We start from the raw sequence: 9,408 nt of genomic DNA, 5'->3' as shown, positions 1-9,408 counted from the left end.
TACATGAACGAGTTTCTTAATGCATTTCTTCACTGCAAACATTGTTGACACAAACCTGCTTCATGATGCATTGTGTGCGCGCGCAGAGAGAGAGAGAGAGAGAGAGAGAGAGTTGGGCTATTTTGGGATGAGGTCAGGGTTCAAGTAATGAAGATAAGAGAGAGAGAGAGAGAGAGTTGGGCTGTTTGGGATGAGGTCAGGGTTAAGTAATGAAGATATGAGTTTTGTGGGGAACGGTAAAGCCAGCAAATTATGGTACAGTAGTGATAGTGTTTTCAAAACACATGTTTTCTCTGGAGTGCGTATAACTCAGCATATGACAGTGTATATATCACAAAAAGTCTATATCAATAATTAGCATTATGGTACTACCCCTATTCCAATAGAGTTATGTTTATTACAGTTTTCATAGTTTTACACAACCTAAAAAACAACTGAAATGGTCATGCATGATTTGAAGTCATAATTTTTAACTTAAAAATCATAACTTTAAATTAACTTAAAAATCATAACTTTAAATTACACTTTCAATTTTATTTGAATTGTGTAAAACTGTACAAAACTGTTTATGTGCTATAAGTATTTCTCATCTCATCAAGGTGAGACTTGCCGACTTGGGACTTGGGAGAGGGTGAGGCCTAGGGTGCCCAAGACATGCTTGCTCAGTGGGCCTGAATCATGTTTCTTCTCCCTTAGTGGGCCTCGATCTCTCTAGACTCTAGCTGAAGGGTAAGAAATCCTCCGAAGTTCACCTTGTCGCTGGACTTCTTTGTTTTTCTTTTTACCCATTTTTTGGTTAGGACTTTTTGAATTTGGTTCCTCTAATTGTTTATATGACTAACATGACGTTGAGGCATGCCAGTTTTCAAGGTCAAATTGAATCTGTTGGAAAAATAAATTCCAATGTATATGCGTGAATTAAATTAAATGAATTTCAAGTAATATAAAAAAAATATAATGAAAATAATCAAGCAAACATAGTGGAAACACAACACAATCCTCTAGTGTAAAGGAAAACACTACGGGACAATTCTGACAAATCAACTATATAAAATAGAGATTACAATATACTAATGGTTGTGCAAAATTTCAGTTAACAATAAAATTTGGTAATACAACAATAAATCTAGAGTAAATACAATCTATCTACAAAACACTGGGACCAGTAAAACCAACACAATAGTAAAATCTTCCCTTTAAATATGTCATCTGTTTGTTGGTGTAGCACTGAATAATTTCTAAAATAAAATACCTCCAATTTATTTCCCTTCTGAGTAGCTTGAGGAAAAAAAAAAAAAAAAACTCTTTTTTTATCTGTCACTCACTCCTTTGCTATTGCTCCCTCCCGATATTTAGATAAAGTACAAAAGTTTAGCGCAAGCTTGCACTATGCATTTACCGTTCGTTGTGAGAAGTAAAAGTCAAGATGGTAAAAAAAAAAAATTAACTCTTTTACCTCTTTAATATTTTAGCTTTTTACTATCATAACCGGTTTACAATTCACAAGAAACTTTGACTGATAATTGCATGCACTGCTCTTCGAACTCAATTTGGTTATTGAGATCTGGTTTGATTATTGATGGCCAAGATTAAGAGTTAAAAAATTTACTTTTAACCTTAACCCTAGATCAAAATGTTTACTTATTTTACAGTTTTTTCCTCTCACAATTGCATGATTATGGTGGACATAAACAGTGCATCAAGGCATATGAATGGTAAAAAAAAGAGTGAACAGTAATTTTTCACACATTTAAAAATTATTTTATTACAGTGTTTTCAATTTTTAACAAAATAAGTTGTATCCAAACGGACCCTATGTATAGCTCGTGATCTGAATCTTCAATGACCCAACGAATCTCTATATTTCTTCATCATGCTTGTCTTCTTTAGGGGCGTTTGGTAATGTTGTTCTAGTAATATTGTTTGTATTTTTTAGAAATATATATGGGTGAAAAAGTATGTGAAAATACGTGTAATATTGTTTAAACACTGAAAAACGTTTAAAATCCCTTGCCAAACACCCCTTAACGTGTAAAAGACACGCTCAAATCAAAATCACATCACATATAAAGCTTCCGACTTTATTTACTGCTTTTAGGAGCATTCACACCAACTCGTGGATACTCATCTAAAATACAAAAAGTGCTCCAATTTACACATTTTATCCCAACAACCTTCCACATCAGTTCTTGTAAAAATGTCTAAATATACATGATAATCTTGCAAATGAACAGTAACCGTACATATATACACGGTTACTGTTCACCGTGTAAACAATTTTTTAATTCTTTTTTCTCTCTGCTCTATCAAACTCCTTCTCCTCCCCAACATTTACAACAGCCCAACGCCAGAATAACCACCCAACCCAGCACAGAGAATTAACTCAAAATCAACAGAAAATTAACCCAAAATCAATAGAAAAGCAATTGGAAAATCCAACTCAAAATCAAGACAAACCCACTAAAAACCCAACTCAAAATCAATCAAAACTCACCGGTAAACCCAACCTAAAAACAGTCCAACCCCACCGAAAACCCAGCCCAAACCATACTCAACGGAAAACTCACGTGAAATGCCCAACGGAACCGGATCTACTGCCACTGCTGCCGTCCGATAGTCTTCCATTGCTGCCGCCGGATCTTCCATTGCTTTTGTCGGTTGGGGGTGGCAGGCGAAGGGTCATCAGTTGGGGGTGGGAGGCAAAGTGTCGGTGGTGGAGGAAGAGAGGGTGGGGCAAAGGAAAGACGGAGGGCAAAAGCAAGCTGGATCGGTGGAGGGCTGAGGCGGCGAGCTAAATCGGTGGAGAGCTGGATCGGCGGCGAGCTGGATTAGCGGCAACGACGGGCTGGGTGAGGCAGCTGTGAGGAAGAGAGTGAGGAAAAGAGAGGAACGTGTGAGAGAGCTGATGTTGTGGGTGTTTATGAGAGAAAATGGGTATTAATAGATAATAATAAAAATAATAATAAATAATATTATTTAATTAGAATAGGTGTGTAAAATAGATTAACTGATGTGGGTATTTTGGAAATGTGATAGTGTAAAATAGACAAAATAGGTTTTTAGTGTAAAATAGACAAAAATTTTTAGACGGACTGATGTGGTTGCTCTAAGGTGTACACTGCCATAACAACAGGAAATACAGAAAAGTTTGACTTCTGCGCATGCCTTGCTTATCAAGCAACCACAACACATGGAGCAAGTAAAGTGTTTCTCATTATGAAAATGAAATGAGGAAAAGAGGTAAAATGGGACAGGGAGATAGAGGTGGATGAAGTTTTTAGAGCTGGGTAGTTTGTCTTTTGCTTTTTAGTCTTTCTTTTTGTTTATGTAATTTTTTTTTTTTTTTTGGTGTTATTCTGACCAGACTTCTTTAAAGTATTTTTCGTTTGAGTAAGCTGAGATGTTTGTAAAGCCTCGGATCATGATAATAGTACATAATACTAACTGATATTGGAATTAAAAAAAATGGAAATACATATATATAAGCTGAGAATAATTAGCATCATACAACCGAAGCTTGTATGAGTGTAGAGTATAGACTACAAGTTGTGGATTAGTCAAAACGCAGAAGCTACAGCTTGTGTTATTATTAAGAGATTACACGTATGCGTTTGGCTCCCGTTTAAAAAGTCAGTTTATTTTACTATTCAGTTTATTTTTGTTAATATTTATGGGCTCTATTGCACTTTTTAGTACTATTTATGGGTCCCACTATATTATTTTAGCTAACTTTTACCTTTATCTACCATACTTTTAGCGAAAAAATTTCAATTCCAATAAAATAAGCAGATCCCAAACACTAACCAAATTGAGTAATTTAAATAGCACATGCAAGTGTTGTTATTTGATTTTTTTTTTTGGTAAATGAGTTGTAGACTTGTAGTTACATTATGTTTCTATATGTAAAAATAAACACTCAACTTTCTTAACTATATAACCAAGATCCATAACTTTGAGCATATTCAGTAATATTCAACACTTTGCATTATTTGCAAGTTGGTTAATCGGATGGGGAATGAATAAAAATGTGTTTAAATACCTTATATGTGTCAAATAATTATTCAAGAGAAAAAGTGTAATTTCATTGGTATTTTCATTTTAATATTGTCCATGACTAAAACAATGGCATAGTGTATGGTTCATCCATTTAATTAATGGGTCTCCAATTTAAATGAAGGTTTGTAAAGCTAGCTAAGAGCATTCATAGGATGCTACAAATTTAGTTTTTAGCACCTCAACAAGCTATTTTATCTATTTTACCAATTCATTTTATAATATACCTAATATTCTATTTTTTTTACCACTTTATTTAAAATAATGTAAGCAACTCATTAAAATAATAAAAATAATGAAAACAATCACCACAAAAACAGCCACGGCCACAACCACCTCTACACTAGCCACAACCACTAGCATCCACAACCCACTATAGAGAAAAGAAAATAAAAGCCACAACCCATCACCACCAACCATGACTACCACCACCATGAGAGAGAGAGAGAGAGAGAGAGAGAGAGAGAGAGAGAAGAAAAAAGTGAGAGAAATTATCTTATTTGATAATAGAATAAAGAATTATTATTTGTTATAACTTGTGCACTACAATGGACTGCCATAGTTGGCCATCTACTATAACTCATTTGCAAAAAAAAATGTAAAATAATACCATCAATGTAACATGTTTTTTGTGGTGTGGGTTGTTAAAAATAGTTTTTTTTAGCAAATTAAAAGCATCACTATAAATAGAGAAGAGTATTGCAATCCTAACCGGAACATCGTATAGAAATAGAAGACTAAGGGTCATGTAATATGATATGCTCAAGAACCAAGTAACATTCATGACATTAAGCAGGATGGAGGAAAAATAGTACCACTCAAGAGTGTAGAGGTCATTTTTTTAGTTTCATAGTCATATGGTTGCTGCTCATTTGTTCCTTAATGCTCATTTCATGGCCGTATTGAATGAAAGATGTTTTGATTTTTCTTTTCGATTGAGCGTAGCTAGTTCTAAATAGGGGATGGGCCTTATGGTTCAAATTTCTCCAGTTCACACAGCACTGATAGCAGGGCGTACTTTTACCAATTTCTCTACTTCACAAATTGGACCCATGGCCCATAATACTTTTGCTCTCTCATTGTAAAATACGATTTCCCCAATAATGGTTCATATTGCTCTCCAAATAAGTTGAAACTAGAATCTAATTGACATGCGTGTTAAGCACATACAAACAAAGTAAACTATAACTGTGGGTTTCAGTTAAAATTGATAAAGTCTCTTATGATTAAATAAGAAATTTGGGGTCCAATATCTATATACATCAAAAATCGATTAATATCTTATAAAATCTCATTAAAAAAACAAAAAAAAAACTGAAGGTATCAATGTAATTTGAAATTTTTTGAGTTGGATCTCCTGGGACGTGCGGTTTTTTTGGGTTGCTGATGCATGTGAGTGAAATGAACTGGCGCTCTAAGTTCTAACAACGTTGGTGCTCTAAGTTCTAACAACGTGAACTTGAACTTTGACTCTGTCTCTCATGTACATCCCTCTCCGGTTACCTAATTCCAACCGTCTGATACAAAGTGTACATAATCCAATGGCGGATAGCTAAACTCCTAACCTTAGTAAAATGACTGATCTGCCCCTGATACTATACGTAAACTAAACTTATAAGTCATAAACAAGACGAGGGTAGAAAGTGAAAAAACAAATGTAAAAACTGCACCATAATATATTTTTTGTTATAAGCATTTGTCTCAAAACGGTTTTTGTTGTCCATTTAGTTCCCTCTCACCAAAGCATGTTCCCTCTCTTTCCCTCCAAACCCTCTCTCTAGCTCATAAATCTCTCTCTCTCTAAAACCAGAAGAGAAAGAACCTCTCTGTTTTTCTCCGTTGCTTCTATCAGGTAAGCTTTTTTTTCTCTAAGATTCAAGTTTAATCTCTTTTTCTTCATCGTTTTCGTCACTTTGATCTATATCTGAAGTTTCGATTTCAAAGAAATCATAATATTCTGTTTTTCTTTTTTCAATTTTGTATAACAAAAGCTTTAAATAATCAAACGGAAATAATTTTCTCTGTGATTCTTATCAGCAGGAAAAGTAGTAGTTCAAGAACTGAAAAACAAATGCAAACCGACTCGTCGTCGAGCACCGTCACCGCGAACACCATGTCCGCCTCGCCATTCAAGTCGCAACTGTTCCATCCAAACGATGTCGTTTACAGCTCTCCCTACTCTCCTCCGACCTACTCCTCCGACTCGCTGAGTTCGGACTCGGTCTCCAACTCCAACCGCCTGTACCACTCTCGGACCGTACAGGAGCACCAGGAGAACGTGAACCGGAATTCTCTGTACCTCACTCGCCTCCGCGAGGCAACCGGAGAAGTCGAGGCTCTCTGCCAGGAGAACAGCCACCTCCACGTCGTCAACCGCGAGCTCAACAAGCAACTCAGCCTCCTCATCCACGCTTTGCTCTGCTCCTCCGCCACCTCCAACGTTTTCACCACTTCCGCGTCGTTTTCTGCTCTCGACGCCGCGTTTCGAAGGTTGAGAATCGGAGGAGTTGGAGGAGGAATGAACGAAGGAAGCGATCACGATCACGATCAGATCCCCTGGGATGACGTGACGGAGGTGCCAGATCTGATTGAGAGTTCGACGAGCGTGATCGAGAGCGGAAGGCTCCAGAACGCTGATGTGGAGCGCTTCTCGTTACCGAAGAGTATCTCTGTCAGGTCCACTGGTTACTTGAAGAACAATCCCGCTCATCATCAACCTGCTGGTTCCACTCGCACGACTCGGACCGTGACTCGGCCTCGACCCGCGAGTCCACTCAACGTCCCGGTAATTACCTAATTTAACGGTTTTTGCTTTTTAATTACTTATTATTGCGAAATTGCCATTGCTTGCTTGATTTTTATTTTGTGTTTTTGAGTAAAGCTGAAGAACTCTGAAACTAGAAATTAATGTAACAGTTACTAGAAAAAAAAAAAAAAAAAAAAGACCGTGGATTGATATTAGGTTTATAGGCTTGGATGCGTGACACGTGTACACAAGGTTTTATTTTGATTAGTTTTTATAATAATCTTAGTAATGATAGTTAAATCTACAGAATAATTGAAGTTCGTAAGGAAAGTGTAATGCAAGAAATGGAAGGGGATCATCATGAGAGTCCGAATGGGGAAAAACACTTTTGGCTTTAAAGGCCACCAGCTCCATTGTCTAGTGTCTATAGACAACTAGAAGGCAAAGGCAAGATGTGACTAGAGGAGGATTGGCATTAATTTAGGATAAACAACCTTTTATTGATTTGGCGAAATTGGACAAAAGCAGTATATTTTAAGAAACTGTAAGTAAACCAAACTCACATTAGAAACATAAGAAAATAGCCATCTTCTAGTCAAACGATCACTTAGAAATGTAGTATTAAGGTTTTGACACTTGTATGTATATATAGGAATGGGATGCAAATATACGTACTAGGATGATCTTTAAAACCAAAATAATTTCTTGAAGACGCTTGGGCATCATTTGTGCAGTATAGAAATATTTTTGTAATAGATACTCTCTCCTTGACAAACTAGAATAGGCTTAAAGGATCAAGATGATGTGATCATCTACACATTGGAATATTTATTATTTTGCCTAATAATCAATGTCCATCTTACATAAGCATGGCTCTTACAAAACACATTGAATTTATTATTTTGTGTAACTACTATATATTTTACACAATGTCCATTTCACATAGGCATGCATGATCCAAACCTATGTGAGAAGATACCAACTCAAAGTACCATATGTTGAGAAAACACCGGATATAAATAGGAGTGAGATTAGTTAAATAGTATATATACCCATGCAGAAAGTCTCCAAGGACCCAAGATCAATTTTTTGTGCTTTTCTTACCTGAAAACTACAAGCATGCTAATGCTATCATTTACTTTTATGCTGATTATAATGTTTAGAAAGTTATTCTGTATGAATATGATGATACAGCAAAAGGTTTATGTGCCTGGAGTGAAGAAAGAGGAGGAGCCACTTGAACTAGAAGTGTACAACCAAGGCATGTACAAGACGGAGCTATGCAACAAATGGCAAGAGACCGGAGAGTGCCCTTACGGAGACAACTGCCAGTTTGCCCACGGTGTAGAGGAGCTCCGCCCAGTCCTCCGCCACCCACGCTACAAGACCGAAGTCTGCAGGATGGTCCTTACTGGTGTTGTCTGCCCCTATGGTCATCGATGCCACTTCCGCCACTCACTCACTGAACAAGAGAGAGCCATGGGTCCTCTTTTGCCCAGGGCAATAAAGCTCGAAAGGTAAATAGTATTATCACCCAAAAGCAATTGGTGATTGACGAGAGAAACTATTCTTGATATTTGAGTATATTCAGATTTTTGTAAACCCTCGATCGGATCACGACAATGGTACATAATACTCAATGATATAACCGGAATAAATAAAACTATGGACATACATAAGATAAGAAATACTTAGCGTCGTTAGCGTGGTGAAGTACAATTTGTTGAAGGCTTCTCTGGCCCAAAGGATGGATTTTAATTCGAAGATGGTTCTCATGTGCTTTTTTTTTTTTCCTTACAATCGTTGTGCAATTAAAAATGACAAACTGAAACATCATACATATGTGGTTTTTTTTTTTTTTTGGTCACCAAAGCAAGCAGAAAAGGAATCTCTTTGTACTGATGGTATTTGATTCTGGTGATCTGAACTTTTTTTTACAAGGTTATCGTTCATTACTAGTTCTCATCGGAAATAGTCTCATGTGGTTGCATACATTATTAAGTTATATGAACGAGTTTCTTAATGGATTTCTTCACTGCAAACATTGTTGACACAAACCTGCTTCATGATGCATTGTGTGCGCGCGCAGAGAGAGAGAGAGAGTTGGGCTGTTTTGGGATGAGGTCAGGGTTCAAGTAATGAAGATATGAGTCTCAGAGAGAGAGAGAGAGATGGGCTGTTTTGTATGAGGTCAGCGTTCAAGTAATGAAAATTTGAGTTTTGTGGGGAACAATAAAGCCAGCAAATTATGGAACAGTAGTGATAGTGTTTTCAAAACACGAACTCGTATAACTTAGCATATGACAGTGTATGAGGCTGTTTGTTAATGTTATTTTTTTATGGTTTAAACAACACATGTATTTTTACAACATTTTTTCACTCAAACATATTTTCACAACACTTAAACAACGTTATTAGAACAATATTACCAAACAGACCTTATATCACACAAAGTTTATAACAATATTTAGCATTATGATACTACTACTATTTTAATAGAGTTATATTTATTACACACAAACTAGTTTACGTAGTTTTACACAACCTAAATAACAACTAAAACCATGATTTGAAATCATAATTTTTAACTTAAAAATCATAACTTTAAA

At 36.2% G+C, this 9,408-nt stretch overlaps 1 protein-coding gene across 1 annotated transcript; it reads left to right on the top strand.

Moving 5' to 3' along the window:
- The first annotated feature begins 5,823 nt into the window (after positions 1-5,823).
- Positions 5,824-8,719, top strand: LOC115993697 (zinc finger CCCH domain-containing protein 15-like). The gene is made up of 3 exons (XM_031117655.1): positions 5,824-5,905; positions 6,094-6,838; positions 7,967-8,719. Exons 2-3 carry the CDS (start codon positions 6,125-6,127, stop codon positions 8,318-8,320), a joined length of 1,068 nt encoding a protein of 355 aa, XP_030973515.1. The 5' UTR covers positions 5,824-5,905; positions 6,094-6,124; the 3' UTR covers positions 8,321-8,719.
- The last annotated feature ends 689 nt before the right edge of the window (positions 8,720-9,408 follow it).

The sequence above is a fragment of the Quercus lobata genome, chromosome 1 (genome assembly GCF_001633185.2).
Source record: "Quercus lobata isolate SW786 chromosome 1, ValleyOak3.0 Primary Assembly, whole genome shotgun sequence".
Classification (NCBI taxonomy): Eukaryota; Viridiplantae; Streptophyta; class Magnoliopsida; order Fagales; family Fagaceae; genus Quercus; species Quercus lobata.
Note: the sequence above shows the minus strand (reverse complement) of the source record. Positions and strands in the feature narration are given on the sequence as shown.

What these genes read in the sequence shown, in the direction of transcription:
- LOC115993697 (XM_031117655.1), top strand. Translation starts at nt 6,125, where the DNA reads ATGCAAACCGACTCGTCGTCGAGCACCGTCACCGCGAACACCATGTCC. An exon ending in CGAGTCCACTCAACGTCCCG is followed by an intron (nt 6,839 to 7,966) that starts GTAATTACCTAA and finishes ATGTTTAGAAAG; the next exon opens with TTATTCTGTATGAATATGAT.